This window comes from Desmodus rotundus, chromosome 2 (assembly GCF_022682495.2).
Source record: "Desmodus rotundus isolate HL8 chromosome 2, HLdesRot8A.1, whole genome shotgun sequence".
NCBI lineage: Eukaryota > Metazoa > Chordata > Mammalia > Chiroptera > Phyllostomidae > Desmodus > Desmodus rotundus.
In genome coordinates this window covers 45,265,193-45,282,125 of record NC_071388.1, presented here as the reverse complement: position 1 = coordinate 45,282,125, position 16,933 = coordinate 45,265,193, and the positions used below count along the sequence as shown (strand labels likewise).

The 16,933-nt window shown below is 43.7% G+C and overlaps 1 protein-coding gene across 3 annotated transcripts in view; it reads left to right on the top strand.

The window, feature by feature from the left end:
• MASP1 (MBL associated serine protease 1) overlaps positions 1 to 16,933 on the top strand; it is a 63,168-nt gene that overhangs the window by 1,782 nt on the left and 44,453 nt on the right. For all 3 annotated transcript variants that reach the window (XM_024560952.4, XM_024560946.4, XM_024560977.4), the window contains exon 2: positions 5,382 to 5,613. In XM_024560952.4, coding sequence (XP_024416720.3) covers positions 5,382 to 5,613 — 232 coding nt within the window. The remainder of the gene's footprint in view (positions 1 to 5,381; positions 5,614 to 16,933) is intronic.

Genomic DNA, 16,933 nt, shown 5'->3' with positions numbered 1-16,933 from the left:
TATGCCCAGTACCTAGCATAATATCTGTTTTCTATTAGACATTCAATAAATACTGGCTGAATTGAATTCGGTTGTTAACTAGTAAAAGTACTGTTGAAAAAGTGCTCCACTAGAAGTTTTCCAGGAGTCTTGCCTCACATAGAAAGGCACTTCAGAGTTTACAAAACTTTTTTTTTATAGACACTGTCTCCTCTGGTATTCAGATTTTGGATAAGGTAAGGATTTATGGAAAAGTGAGGATAAAAGCAGGTAACAATTTACCCAAAGCCACACGGATAGTTTTTGAAAGGCTCAGACCTAAACTTGGATCTTTGGGCTCTCAGTCCAGGATTTTTTCTACTATATTCTATCAAACTCTCAACTAAGTGTAACATTCTATACTGGCAGCTCTCACTCCTAGCTGCACATTAGAATCATCTGTAGTGCTTTAAAGTACCAAGGACTAGACCTCACTTCAGACCAATTAAACTAGAATCTGTTGGGCAGGGGCTTTGGTACTGGTATCTTAAAAAAAAATTTTTTCACATAAAGCCATGGGTTTTTGAGTTATTTTTCACAGGATTAATTGCTTTGGCCAGATGCCTGGGTATATGGGCATGGACCCAGCTTCCTCTGTGAGCTTCGGTTATTCCCTTCTTCTGTTGAAGCTAATTCACCATATGGTATTGGGTATGACATGTCACCTCTTGGGGTATCCTTTCATCGTCTGTCAAGTAAGGGTGTTGTCAAAGGGATCTATACAGTCTCTTTCAAGTCTTCGATTCAGACACAGTCTGGGTGTAGTGTAGGTTGAAATGAGGGCACTGAATGGAGAGGATAGAAACTACCATGCGTTGCACAATCACTGATCTATGCAGGCATTTTTGTGCATTCCCAATAGCCTGCTCCTGCAGTGGAGCCAATGCAATCTCAGCTTTAGACGTTACTCTTGACATTTTGAGCAAATGTAGCTAAACTTTTTTGATTAGCGAGAGAATAGATAGCAGGTGTCAGAAATTGTACAGCCGGTGCCTGGTGTATAAGAAGCCAAAAACTCTCCGAGAGTGGGATGGGGAATGAAAGCCGCCACTTACACTCTTTGATTTGCAGACCCTACAGCAAGGCAGCATATGTTCAAGCCCATTATGTGCAAGGAGATATTTGTTTCATATGTTCAACTGTTTCGAGATGCAAACAAAATAGAACAGAAAGATTCACAGGCCTTCATCCCAAGCTAACTAGTTGTCTACACAGCACGGTCCTGGGCCTCCGGGACTGTCAGCAGCCTGCCCTTGACGGACCTGCATTAGGAGGCTCAGAGTCTCCTCCACATGGTCTGGAAAAGCAGACATGAAGAAAGCTGACCTTTCAGCCTTGCATAATCTGGATGTCGCCATTGCAGGGAAATCCGCTTTGGGAGCCAATGCTAACTCCTACCCCTTGCTTTTCGGGAAGCAGCATGATAGAGTAATCATAACTAATGTTTGCCCAGGGCTGCACAGTTAACAAAGTACTTTCTAACCCTCCTTTACTCTGAAGCAGTCCTAGTGGGAAGTCATTATTATCACCAAATGGATAAAGAAACTGAAACCTTGCATGACCTCCCCAAGATGGGTCAGATAAATGAAGTCAAAGCCTGGACTTGAACCTGGTTCTTCTGACCCAGGACCCAGCACTCTCCCCCACCTCCCTCCCACCCCCACCCCCACCCCAGGCAGCACTGACCAAGAGCTCCCTCCCCTGCTGTCATTGGTACATTTCCTCCCTTGAAAATGGGGCTGCCTGGGCCCTGAAAGTGAGAGTTTTGAGACTCAGCTTTCCTACGAATTCACGGGAGACTTGGACTCATGCCTTCCCTTCTCTCTGCCTCTCAGACCCTTCCTCCAACAGAGTGCTTTAAAAAAATATTGACCCTGGCAACTGGATTAAACGTTTTGTTTCTTTAGTTTGCATCTCACATGTTGCTATTGTAGGGGCCTTGGAAAACATTTAAATAACTTTATTGTTTTCTTTTTATTGAAGAAATAGTACAGGTCCTTCTAAACAGATTTTAATATTTTGTATACACAAAAATAAACTTAAAAATACTCATTCCCACTTCAGTGATAACCATTGTTAACACCCTACTAATATCCCTTTGGGTGTTTTTACACTTACCTATTTACCTTTTAAGTAAATATTATATGAAAAACTAGATAGTATATGTGTGTGTGTGTATGTATACATATATACATATATATGTAGTTATCTTGGGTTTACACACTCAAAAATTCATGTGTATCCATCTGGACACTTGGTACAGAGGGTTGGGGAGAAACAGCTTCTTGATTAGCAAAGATGTAACTATTAATCCTAAAATGCTTGTATCATTTCCCAGCATTGACTTTTTTGGTTATATAAAACTGTGCCTCCCCTTTCATTCATTCATTCATCCATCCGCTTAGTCATTCAGTCATCATCTATTATATGTCAGACTGTACAGTATATAGGTATATATATAAAATCTTGAATGCTCATGTGAGTCCTATCATTAGAGATTATAATTCTCATTTCATCTATGAGTAAACTGAAGCTCAGAGACACTAGTTACCCAAGATTTCATTGCCTGTAAGTAGTAGAATTGGGATTTAAACCCAAATACATCTAACTGCAGGGGCTGTGTCTCTGAAGCAGTACAGTTTGATACATGCTCTAGTGGAAGCATGCACTACCAAGAGCTGTGGAGTGAAGGATAATCCACAGCCTGGGAAGCTCTGAGCTCAATGGTGGACGACAAATAAGACAATCAAGTGAGGAATGATCAGCATGTGCAATGGGATGGAGGTACGGATGGGCATGGCGTGCTCTCAGAATGACATGCCAGAGCATGGCTGGCACCAAGATGAAGCTAGTCGGGCAGATCAGCACTAGATCAATAAAGGCTCATCAGCCATCCCGGGAGCAGATGTTTTACTTTGCAGGCACAGTGGATCAGCGTGGTCACATCTGTGTTTTAGAAAATCAACTTTGGTGGAAGATTGCTGAATGGTAATAAGTGGGGGCAGGGTAATCACTGAGGATGCAATAGCACTAGTCCACCTTAGAACATTTAAATTAATTGACCATGGGAAGCAGAATAAATAGGACTAACAGGAGAAGCTGATGAGCCAGGTTTGGGATGTTTGAGTTCAAGGTCCTTAGGTCTCGCTGCAGGAGAAAGGAGGTCAATTTATTAGATCCCTGGTATGGTGTATATTGACCATTAGGGCTTTGACCAGCCTTGGACATTCTGCCTCTTTATTGCATCAGCCACTTTAGGCATGTTCTGTGAGTTTTATTGAGTTTCCTCATCCCTTATGCAACTCTTGTAACAGTCCATTATCTTTGATTCCTACAGCTAAAAATAAATGGTAAGATTCCGGTCCTTTTATAACAACATGTACCAAGAGAGAAAAAAACTTGTTTTATCCATTCTTTTTTTATTTAAAAAAGGACTTTAGTTATTTATTTTTAGAGAAGGAGGAATGGAGGGAGAAAGAAAGGGAGAGAAACATTTACCTGTTGTCTCTCATGCGTGCCCCAACCAGGAACCAAACCTGAAACCCCGCCATGTGTCCTGACCAGGAATCAAACCGGACACCTTTCACTTTGCAGGTTGATGCCCAACCAACTGAGCCGCACAGGTCAGGGCTACTTATTCTTTATTAATTAAAAAAGATTAAATTTAAAAAAGAAAAAACTCATATGCCCAGGCCTGCGAAGGATGGAGCTGGTGGCCGGTGGCCATGAGCTAAGGTGTCCTGGAATCTACACTGTGCCTGGGACCTCAGAAGAAAAGCCACAGTTGGGTCTGTCCCCTTCTTTCATGACCCATGGGCATCTTTCAGGGCGAAAGGGTCCATCTAAACTCTTTGAGGCTAGGAGAAATAAAAAATGAAACTGAAACTGCTCACAAATACATCCTACATTTTGGCAGAACGGACAATTCCTTCACCTGGATTTTTTTTTCTTTCTATTACTAATACTGTTAGATTTGACAGGCAGGAAAGAATCAGGAAAAAATGACAGGGGCTTTGTTGACACCACTAACTTTTTCACCAGGACAAAAGGTTTTGTGTCTCAGAGAAGTCCTGGCAAATACTGGTGGCTCAGGGGGTGGTGTGGGGAAGGTAGCCAAGTTCATCTTCATTATTAAGTTATACTTCCCAGCCAAGACATGATAAGAGTGAAAGAAGGTGCTATTAATGATTATACCAGATCAATAGGTATAATCCAGTGATGTCCCAGGTGAGTCAGACAGCCTAGTCGCATTATCCCAAAAGAACTTTCCACAATGACAAAAATACTCTAGACTTGCGCCATCCAACGTGCAACCGCCAGCCACATGTGGCTGTTGAGAATTTGAGATGTGACTAATGAAACTGAGATGAATGTGTAGCTCCCTTTCATTTTTGTTCATCTAAATTTAAGTTTAAATAGTTCCATGTGTCTAGTGGCTGGTGTATTAGACAGTAGAGCTCTTCAGTCATATTATTCATATGAAAAGACCAGAACCCTGCACGACAGCAGCTAAGTCCCTAGACAAAGGATGTGCTGAGAGAGGCCCTCAATAAGGATTTGCTGAACAACTAAAAACTCTGTCATCATAAGTCACTGTGATCTGTCTCCTCAGTGGCAGGAATTCAGACCACTTCTCAGAAACTTCCAGGAACTTCGAGAAACACAGTTTTGCCTGGGGAGAGCCAAGAGCCCAGGGACATTTCCCACCAAACGTTTAAGCCTGACCCCTGGTCTTGACTGTTATGACATGTGGCACAGGGACCAGCAATTGTAAGGATTCTTTACCACCCGTTCCCAGGGCTTTCCCGGCAGTGTCCTGAAAGCCGGCAGAGTTTCCGTCTGGTCAGAAAAGACCTCTCTCATTGAAAAAAATTTTTTTCTTGCATACCTTAATTTTGTTAACTTTGTTTAAGGTACTGCAGATCCCATCACTGAGTATAAATCTCATCCCAATATTACTATGGTACTATTACTTACTTTTTAGAAAATGGAAGGATTTATGATTCTTAAATGAAGCTGAGTTGAAAAAATGATAACCTTCACCTAATTATGAAATCTACATTTTTAACAGGAATATGATATGTGTCAGAGTCCCAAATGTGGTACTTGCTGGGAAACTTTAATACTATAAGCAAATCTTGAAAAGAACACAACTGGAAGAAACCTTAGGAATCACTGAGTTACCACCTTCCTGTGTTTTAGACCAGGCATGCACAGCCTATGGGGGAAAGTAGTGACAGAAGGCCACTACCTTCTGTCAGTGGCAGACACATGCTGAGAACTTGGTCTCCGGGCTGCTGATTCAGTTAAATGGTGAGGTACCTGTGTCCATGAGTGTAAGCATATCCCTTTATGTCTTTCAGGTGGCTCCCTCTTTATCATGCTCTGTGCTTCTCCTTGTTGAAGGCTTTGGCCCACACTGTGGAACTTAACAACATGTTTGGCCAGATCCAGTCTCCTGGCTATCCAGACTCCTACCCGAGTGATTTAAAAGTGACTTGGAATATCACTGTCCCAGAGGGATTTCGGATCAAGCTTTACTTCATGCACTTCAACTTGGAATCCTCCTACCTTTGTGAATATGACTATGTGAAGGTGAGACCCCCGATGTTCCCTGACTGGGCCAGGATCTCTACTAGAGAATCGCTGGGAGTTAGCGATTCTAGGGAAGCCCAGGTGAATTAGATGCTGTGCTTACCCTCCCACGGTGGAGCCCAATGAGGGGGATATACAAGGTTACACCTGATGAACGAAGGTGTGGGTGGCACACTAGGTACAGGCTGAGTACATAAACCTAGAAAGGACCACAAGGGAAACTGAGGCTGGCAAAGTGTAACCCAGCCAAGCACAGCTTCTCCTTTTTATTTCTGTTCTCAAAGTCTTTAATGTTTTCACTAATCTCTGCTCCAAGGACACCTTTAATTTAAAAAAAAAAAGCAGAAAAGGGCAGAGACCCCAGAGTAAACATTAATCAGACTGAAGCACATCCAAACTGAGGCTTCAGAAAGCATTGCCCAGTTCCCTAAGTAATGATCAAGGGTTTGGGAAGTGTAGGGTATGTAGTGGTAGACAGTGGGAGGTGAGATTGGAAGGTTGGATTGGGGAGAGATTCTGAAAGGCCTTGAATGTAATGCTAAGGAGTTTGTATTTTATCAGCAAAGGGTATAGGCAAGGGTGGGGGATCACTATCAGAGGTGAAGTTAATAAAAAACATGGAAGAGGGGCAGAAAATAATCAACACAATGGTTCCCTGGAATTTAGAGAAACCCCAGAAACAAGGCCATGGGCGGGAAACTGTTCTTTAAAACTGGTGCTGAGAAAGGTTGGAGTTCTTTTTTTTTTTTGTAATGAAAAAATATGGTTGGAATACTTTTGAGAGATCAAATTTACTAAGGTTGTATCTGATTCATAAAAATGAGTACCTACTTTCTATACTTTCTCTGACTTCCTGGAAGAAGTTCTCACCAAACCACACCAGAGTAGACTTTGCATATTGTTATTTCGTCTCATTTTCCTCAGCCAGAAATTCAGCAAGAGTTACCTTTGTATTAACCAGGATGTTTGAACAACAGTAAAGCAGAGATTTTACAAGGTGCTTTTACACTTATAATCTTATACAACCTCTAAAATGATCCTGTGAGATAGGTACTACTATCTCATTTAACAGGCCAAGAAACAAAGCCAAGAAGGTGACGCAACTCACCCAACGTTGTATGGCTAGAAAGTGGTGAATCATGTTCTAAACCTATGTCTTGTGACTGCCAATCCCATGCTTTGCTGGCTCCACAAGCTGTGCTCCACTGAGCCCCAGGATACTACAGAGGCTTACCAGGGCCACGAGGGGCGGGGCAGGCCTGGTAAGCAGGGCTGTGAACGCCTACCCTGCTTAAACTCATTTTAATTGCTGGATGTTACTTGTTATTTATGTTGGGTCTGCATCAAAAATATCACCTGAAATGAGGTTTCTGTGACTTCAAAACCTTCCAAAATTGGTACTTCATGGCAAAGTTTCTCAATTTCAGTGCTATAGACATTTTGAGCCAGATAATTCTTTGCTGAGGAAAGCTGTTTTGAGAATTATAGGGTTTTTTACATCATTCTTGGCTTCTACTCACTAGATGCCCATAGTACTTTCCCTTCCAGTTCTAACAACCAAAAAATGTCTCCAGACATTGCCAGTATTCCAGAGAGACAAAATCTCCCCATCTGAGATCCTCTGCTCTGTGGGATGCTGCCCTTCTCTGAATGTTCTGTGCTGGGGACTATGAGAAATTATAGGTACAAAAGATCTGGTCCCTTACAAAGAGAGATGAGCCCAGAAAAATAGCCCTTGTACAAGGTGGAAAAGAGTGGTGACAATAAAAGACTGAAGAAATGGAACCAAGCTCTTGTGTCACAAGGACAGGGCAGGGGCACCTCTCCAAGTAAGGGTTCATCATCCTAAATTTAAATTTCTGACAAACAAGTCATTTCTGTCTTTCAGGAAATAATCTAGCCTCTGCCAGAACCAAACTCCAAAAGAAGAAGGATTATGAGTGGGAGCATTAGGTTGGCAGAATCCCCCAGCCCATGTCCCTAACTAATGCTGGTCATAAAACCAAGACATTCTTAAATATTTGGGTTGGAAAGTAGACTTAACCAGCAGAAAAATGACCAAGCATTGGCGTAATAAGATAGTACATTCCATAGATTTGGGCACGGCTAGATGTGAACTTTCTAACTGCTTTTTCCCCCTCTACTTTCAAACATGTCAACCATCTAGAAGTTGTATCAGTGAAAACACTTGCTTTTATTGGTAGCTGCAGGCTCACGACCATGAAAATTACAGAATTTTTTTCTTTAGCTGTCACAATGGCTTATTTTTTTATTCCCCCTTCTCCATCCCTAGAATTGACTCTCATTTCATATGCACTGAGCAATCATTTCTCACAAGTTTTCTCTTATTCAGACAGATGCCAGGTTTGACTTTGTTAGGTCTCCTTTATAAAGATGATAAACACACAGTAGAGGATTTAACTTATTCCTTTGCCCCAAATAAATGCAGTCTCCTGGCAAAGCAGATTAAGGAGCTGACATCAGCTGCATTTGGTAGTGGAAAAAATGACAAGGTAATTTTCAAGGGCAACAACAAAATCTGAAGAACTTTTCTGACACTGAATTAACAACACTGGAATATATTTCTACCCAAAGCTTGACCTTTCTGACTAGAGACTATTTTGGAAATTGATTGATGGTTTCTAACCACAAAGGTGAAACATCTTCATGAAAGCCCAAGGAGATGGAGCTAGACCTTCTGGACGGGTAGCATGGGTTCTTGCCTGGGTTTCAGAAATGCCTGTTGTAGTCCCACGTCTGCCATTAATTCCCCAGTGATTGGAAATGGACAGAAAAATCTTGTAGCACTTTCTCTGCTCCAAAATTAGACCTGTAACCAAAAGAGCAACCAGCAATGCAGAGACTGAGTTGCCTAGGTAAAGTGCCCTACAGTCCTTGTATATCTGATCCAGACACACTTTTCCAAAACCTTTGAAGGAAGGGATTAACAAGGGCAAGATGCATTTCTCTGCTTGTGCTTGCCCAGCTGACTGCCTTCTAGATGCCATCCCAGCATCAGCATTGGCCTCCCTGCAGGGGCTCCAGCAGCCATGGGGCCTGAGAGGGCCTTCCTTTGCAGGACACTGTGCTCTGGTCAGCTGATGAGTGGAGCTTACATGGAGGTGGGCCCTGTGTCCTTGGCCACACCTGCCCCATGCCCAGCAGAGTCCCTCTCCTGGAGTTGAGAACTCAGAGAATGGCAGGCTGCTGGGGCCCTCTGGAGACTCCTCTAGTCCCATGTTGCTGCTTGTTATTGTTGTTTTTCAAATATTATTTCCCCAGGGGCTCTGAAGCTCACTCTGCTCACTCATCCTCCTTGGTCACCCTGAAGGTCACACCTTTCAGGAATTACAGCTTGACTATTGCTTAAGTTACCATCGGACAGAAAAGGAGACAGAAGCTCAGAATTCAGGAACAAGATTAGCACTCTGGCTTCTGTACTGCCAAACCCAGAACCTTCTACATATGGTTGAAACTCATTCACTTTTTCTAATGTGCCCCCACACTTCATCCCCAGAATATATGTCTTTCCTGCTACAAATGAGAGGGAAGCTCTTCCCTTTCCATCTGCATTATGTATGAGTATGCCACACCACACCTAGTAAGTGAACACTCCTCTCCAAATTCTGTTTTTTCATCTGTTCCATGGCGGGGGTGGTGGTGGGTGGTAGATAGAATGATCTTTAAAGTCCCTTGAATTCCAGAATTCTAATCCTAATCTTCCTTGCCAGGACTTTCCAGATGACCCCACCAAACTCTCATTCTCCTAGTTAGGATAATGCCAGAAACTGACAGTAGTATAGTATGTCGCAACAGCCACTTCCCAAAGTTCCATGGCCGGAAGCACTCCACTAAGAGCCTGCAGTCTGCTGGGAGCACTTTAGTGGCAGGCCATTTAAAGGAAACCTGTAAACACATTATGCTACTGCTGTCCTTTTCCAAGCAGTTTCAGATATCACTGATTTCCATTTGATGGGATAATAACCCCTGTTTTGAGGCTTTATCATTCTGTGACTTAATTCCCTTGGCAGCTTTAAAGTGGGTTTAAAGAACCCTCCAGTTCACAGGAACCTAGCCTAGCCCAAACCCACAGACTGCCCTTTCACGCTGGCCCGTGTGGGTACCGATGACCACACTAGTGACACTGTATAGCCGTAGCTTAAAGAAGAGCAGGACCCCAAAGCTGTGGTCCAAATGCTCTCATTTTGTGAAACTCCCTCTCTCTGGCCCGATTTCCCACAATCCTTGGTCTTTAGGTGCATGCAGTCTCCGCATGACAGCACCTGATTCCTCGGAATACAGCTACAGAGTGTGGATCCTGTAGCACACAGACGAGGCATACAGATCATAGCTGGTTAATGCTGCAGGTGAGGGGCAGAGCACAAACGCTGGCCAGGGAGTCAGTAGGCCTGGATTCTCGTGGCCATTCTCTGCTAACTACGTAAACCATGGGCAAGTGACTACTTCTAGAGGGGACTCTGTTTCCTCCTCTCAAACACAGGGAGCTGAACAAGATGGTCTCTAAGGCCAATCTAGACCTCATATATGCCTCTAAGACCACAAAAGTCATAGTTCCACTCTCTCATCATTATGATCAAAGCCTAGGGAAGCGCATTGCATTGGCCAAGGTCACACTGGCACCAAAATTGTTATCTCAAGATTCTCAGTTTCTTTCTTTGAAAAAAAATTAAATGACAGTGGAGTCCCATTTTGTGGATACTTAGGTTTTTTAAAGTGTAATATAATATAAGAATAATGGAAAGCAAATATTATCTATAGTCAAATTTACTCAACCTCCCAGAGGGGACTTTCTTCTCAGAAATGTGACAAATTACAGTTCCTTTGGTTGAGCATCAGATGAAGTGGTCAAGTTGTGCTTAGACAGGAGCCCTGGAGCTGTAGTTACTGAAGTACATACAGAACCACCAAGGGGACAGCGTGTGCATTCATCCTATTTCCAAGTTTACTCCATGACATCTGTTCATTGGAAAGGGAGACGATGAACACCTGCACTGTTTTTATTCTCTTCTCTCTTTTACTCATTGAGTTCATATAGCTCAGTTGGCGTCTATTAAATGCTCATGATGTAACACCACTGTTTTCCTGTTAACTCTATCCTTGGTGTATTCAACATTTCTTCCATTCTTTCCACTGTCAGCACCATAGTTGCAATTCTTCTTCTCACCTAGTCCGTTGCAATAGCCTCCTAAATTTCTACCAACTGTCAGTCTCTCCCCAGCCAGTCCACCCTCTGTATGTGTCCAAAGAAAAAATATTGCTTTGACTATGCCACTCTCAAAATCTTTCCATGTCTCCACACCATCAATGGAGTGAAGTCCAAGAATCCTATTTAAAACCTACCATAATCTGGACACTGCACCAAAGACAGGGCCCACGAAGATGTAAAATAGTGCCTGTCCTCAAGGAATTCCCACTGTTGTAGTGTTTTATAAGACAAGTGCATAATTAATAAATTAAAGCTGGGCAATTAACACAAGGGGTATAAAGCAGTGTATAAGTTGAGGAGTGATCATTTCTGTGTGTTCAGGAAAGGCTCTGGAAACAGTTAATGTTTGAGAAAAGTCTTGAGGGGTAACTAGGAACTCAACAGTGAAATTCTGTAAGCTTCTCGATTTCCCTAAGCATTGGTTTTGTCAACAGTACAGAAAAAAAAGTTTATAATGATACGGTACTTTTCTCAAAGGTTGTGGGAAGGTTGAAATGAGATAATGGCTGTAAGTGGAATTAACACTGCAAAAGGCAGTCATGCTCAGTGGTTCACGAGTCAGGCTCTAGAGCCAGTCAGACCTGGGGGCGGGTCCTGCCTCCACGTCTTAGACTAAAATGGGGGTAATAATAATGCCTATCTCATGAGCTTCTTGTGAATGCCAAATGGGATAGATGCTTTGATGATATATGTCCAAGACACGTGTGATTAGCTCCATCAATACTGTTATAGTGGTGATGACGGCAATGGTGTGAGTAATAGAGGGCCTGCTGGTATCAGTGGATGCTCAATAAATGTCCGTTTTCTCATCTGCTCTGACTCTACCACCAACTGACTACCCATGACCTCACTCTTGTCAGGCAGTTCGTAGAAAGGTACTTTGAAAGGACTATCCAAATCCAAGAGGTTATTTCTCCTGTGTGTGACCTTGTAGTAACACAAATTTATGACAGTTTCTTATCTGCTGCTGCTCTTCATTCTCATGGAACAGGAAGAGCAGGGATTATTACACTTAATTTAAAGAAAAGAAAACTGAACACAGAAAAACTTAAATGGATTTATCCCAGTCTCCACAGAAAACCAGGTCTCAGTTCCTGGTCTTCTTACTCCCGAGTCATGATTTTTATCACCACTTGGCCCCTCTCAGAACAGGCTTTTATCATGGAAGAGACCTTGATATGCTTCCTGGCTATGCATTTTTTCCCAAGGCAATTTAGTAAAGAGGGTAATTTACTAAAATTTAGTAAAACAGAAGGTCTTTGGTTGTCCTCTGTTGTCTATATTTTGTTAAAGAACTCTTTTATTCTGATTTTGAGAGAAAAATATTTTACAAAAAAGATGGAAATGGAGTCTGAGCTATGAAGGATGGGGAATGCCAAATTTATCTGTTTGTGGTACAGAAGTTCTCATGGTGAACTCAAGGTCATTCTCCCAGACTCTCAGCCTCATGAGTTCAGAGCCCCTGTCTGTGTTTTTTTCCCCAGCAGTGAGCACAGTCCTTGGGCAGAGCAGAAAAAGGCATGTCTCCTTGTAGTGAGCATAAAAGAAAGGACTCTGGTCTAGAAATTAGCCACTGACTTCTGCTGATACATTGGGCAAGTCACCTCGATGCTTTGGTCCTCAGCTTCCCCACCTTCCCAGTGAGAACACTGGACTGACTGGCCTCTGCAAGCCCTTCCAGTCCTGAGGTCTGCACCTCCCAGGCCACCACCCCCTGCCTCAGGCCTAATTGGTCAATCTGCATCCTGCTGCATACTTAACTGCGAGCTGAGTCCCTGCTCTAAACTGACTCCTCTGGCCCCACCCCTGATTTCTGTGCAGAGCTCTGTGTTTGCTCAGCACATGCCCTCGACCTTCAGGCTGTGGCTGACCCCATCTACTGCAGTAGTTCTGCTAATTCTATGGGAGTGGACAGGAGGCCTTGAACCCTGAAAGCAAAGAGAAATGAGAAATGGGTAAATGTTTCCCATGAATGTTAATTGTATTCCCTGGTGGAATTCTTTCACTCCGGTGATACCAGGGCCCAAACACCAATTCTAGCTGATTCAGAAGAATCAAGAAGTGAAAATGAGCTTCAGAAAATGCGGGGTGGGGGGGGGAGCTTATTTTATGCAGGAAGTGCAAACAGTACAAGCTAGGGCGTGATGAAAAACAGAAGGACGGTCAGAGTGCTGGGGCAGAGAATGTGCTCAAGTGTGAGGGAGTGTGAGGTGGGAGTGCTTGGGGGTATGGATGCGCCTGGCATGCAAATCTGTGTGCTTGTGGGTACGCAGGCTGCTCTCAGATGCACCTCAGACACCCCAAGCAGAACTTGGATTTACTCTGCTGTGCTCATTCATAGAGGAAAAAGTTAGGGAATAGGAGGTATTCATTCACTCAACAAATTTATTTATCGAATGCTTCCTATTGATCAGAGCTTGGGATATAACACTAATTAAAACAAAAATTCATTGCCTGTAGGATGCTTACATTGCACTGGGGGACAATGACATTAAACATAACTCATAAATAAATCACATAGTGAGTCATAAGGTGATAGGATAATAAATGAAATAAAGCAGGGCAAAGAGAGGCCCGTTGAGTCGGGGTGGGGGTTATGACTCAGATATGTTGGTCACTGTAGTCCTCATTGGGAAGGTGACTTCTGAGCAAAGATGTGTGACTTTCTGGGGAAAAGCATTTCTACCAGAGAGAACAGCTGGGACAAAGGCACCAAGGTGGCCAAGTGCCTGGTGTGTTTGAACAACAGCAGGGGTGGCGGTGTGGCTGGGGCAGGAGGGAAAGGAAGAGACAGAGGTGTGATGGGGAGCAGGGATGGCGAGTCCGACCATGCGGCTGGCTGGGCAATAGGGTTTCTGCTAAATGCTGACAGGCAGTGGCAGACGGTACAAGCTGTATTCACACCAATGTTTCTTTCATTTGACCTCCTGGCTCTTAGAGGAATGAATTAATGTCCATAGTGTACGTTTATGAAAATTCAGCCTGAACACAATTGTGTGCTTGTCAATGATTAACAACTGGATCTGGATGGGCAGGCAAGGGGGACGGCCTGGAAGCTGGGGAGAAGGGCACACCACTCAGCACTCATATACTAGACATTGCTATCTCAAGAGCATAGATAATAGTAAGATGCTAAACTAGTTAGGAGGTGATGAGTTTTTATATAGTTTGCTTTTAATATATATTCTTTACATGTAAGCTTATTGAACTTAATTTTTTTAATGAAGGCTGTATTTAACAACAGGGTCACAGAAAGCCCTGAAAAGTTGCCAACGGGTTCCTGTAAGCTGGTACAAGCCAGCTCCAGTGCACCAGCGACTGGGGAGGTTAAAGTGACACATGACACAGGAATGGCTCAGCAGTGACCAGAATCCAGGTTGTTTGGCCCCTATTGAAGCTCTCTGGGAGGATTTCCATGGGAAAATTTGAGGAGGTACATTTGGGCTAGGGTGCGGCACGGTCCTGGGAGGTGGCAGAGGGACACACCAGCTCACACATTCCTGGAAACTACTGGCTGACACCAGCCCCTGGCGGGTCCCTTCTCTCCACTGGACACTTAATCAGTACTTTCACTCCAGTCCAGACCGTGACATACCTTGAGCCTGGCTGCCTCTGGTGTGGAAGGAGACAGCAAGGCTTTGTTTTCAGCTGTGCTCCAGCAATTTTCCTGTCTCCAACTGTTTAGGGCTAGGCCTCCAGTCCCTGAGAGAATTTGCATGTGAATGGGCCTGAAGTCACCAAGGGGTCAGGTGGGGAGTCTGAACCATTCACAGACCCACAAGGGTATGAATCCTTCCTGGCCCGCCTTCCCAGCCTCATTCCCACACTCTCCCCTGTGCCCCACCTCCAACCCTGGTCCCGCTGAGATGCTGAGACAGTGGGCACTGCCAGCTTCCCACCTGCAGGAAGCCTGCTTCCCAGGCTCCCAGCAACTCCTCCCCAGCCAGCTCTTTCTTCTCCCTGCTCATGCTGCCTGGAGACCATGCCCTTTTCTGACCAGAGCCCTCCCTTCAAATGGAGGGCAATCCTTGCCTTAGCAGTGGGCATCTCATACTCTAAGGACTGGGGAGGGAGCTGTGTCTCAGACCCCCAGAGTGTTAAAGTTGTCAGCATGTGCCTGTACACAGTAGCTTCTTAGGGGCTCCCCATTGCAGGTGTTTACTCTGACTAACAAATAAATAAGAACACTGTACTGGGACAGTCAATATACCTTGGCCCTGATCCTGGTCTGCTGTTATCTGGCCCTGTGACTTTGAACCAGTTTGCTTCACTTCTCTGGGCCTCACCTTCCCCACCTAAGAAAGGAAAGAGATAGACTTGATAGCCTTTGATGTCTTTTCTATATCAGACATTCTGTGGTTGTCTGATTCCAGTTATTGACCAGGGCTGGAAGACAAGACATCTGAAGTTTGTCTCAGGTCTACTACTCCTAGGATATATGGCCTTGGGGACTCATGTCACCTCTCTGGGCCCAGAATCACAACTACCTGAAGTACATTCATTACAAGACTGCCATCAAAAGAACGTGAAAATATCCTGCTAAGTGGACAGTTTCACACAGAACTGGGGAGTATTACTACCAATGGGCTGGCCAAAATGTTTGTTTTTCAGTACGACGGCTCTAGTAGTGCTTAGGTGTCTTTAACTTCATTTGAAACAATTTTGTTAGATTGCATTGTGACAGCTGTCATATCAGCGTGTATTAAAAAAACTTATCAAAATTGGTGAATTTTTGTGCAGCCAGTTTAATATTGAAGATGGAAGAAAATATGCAACTTTGGGGGCATGTTATGCTTTATTACTTTAAGAAAGGTAAAATGCAACCAAAACACAAAAACAGATTTGTGCAGTGTATGGAGAAGGTGCTATGACTGATCAAATGTGTCAAAAGTAGTTTGCAAAGTCTCTTGTATTACTGACATTTTGGCTGAATAATTCTTTGTTGTGGGGCTGTCTTATGCATTGGAAGATGTTTAGCAGCACCCCTGCCCTCTCCCCACAAGAAGCCAATAGCAGGAGATGGTTGACATACTCAAAATATCGAAATCAAGTTATAGGTGAAAATGAAAAATGTGTCTTTTATTTTACACAAAAAACTAAACAGACTTTTTGCCAACCCAATACAACTGTTGTTGTTATTATTTGCATTGTTTTTATGGCTAACTGACTTGGGCCAGAACTTAGGAAGCATCAACTGAGGCCACCTTGGATCTTAGACTTATTTTTTTTTTTCTTTACTTACATGGCTTTCAAGAGCTTCGGAAATACAAAACACACACACACACACACACACACACACATCTTTTTTTCTAGTCCCAGGTTCTTGTCTGGCATCCAGTACCTTTAATTTGCTCCTTTTCATCATCTTTGCCTGTAATTTGAACTGTGTAAAATAGCAACATTGGGCTGTTAACCCCTGGCACAGTCCCTGGAAGTGGTGGACTTGCGGTGGGGGTGACTTCAGGAGCACCGAGCACTCACGTGTGAGTCAGGAGTCCCGGGCCCAGGGCTGTCACCACGTCGTTGGCCTAAATCCACATATCTAGCAAAACTCTTTGAAACACAAGAAAATGAAGAGATTCCTGGACTGAACACTGTTTTCTTGTGGGTGGAAGCTTTTAGAGATCCCTCGCATTACTCTCATCCTCTCTCATGAAATAAGGGTAAGATCCTTACTGTGTCGCCCACCTCTCAGGACTGTGAGGAAGCTTGTAAAGTACAGAGAGCCAAAGGGACCTAAGAGGCCACCTGTCAAATAAGGAGGCTGGGCTGAGAGGGACCTCTGGGTTCCCTTTCTGTTCCGTCAGACTGGGACCTGGGAGTCTCATAAAAAGGGAAGTTGGTGCTTATGGCTTCAGTGAGGTCAGGAATGGAGTAGAACCTAGAAACAAAAAGATATATCCCGGGCCAGTTCCAGTCTCTTGATTCTTTAAATGTGTGAAATTACCCACATCCTACTGGGACAGCTGCAAGTTCAGGAAGCTATCATTTCAGTTGGCTGGATCTCAGCAGTCCCGTTCTCACTAATTTACTGAGTGCTGACTATATTCCAGGTACCTTTCTAAATGTTTCACATATATTAACTCATGTTGT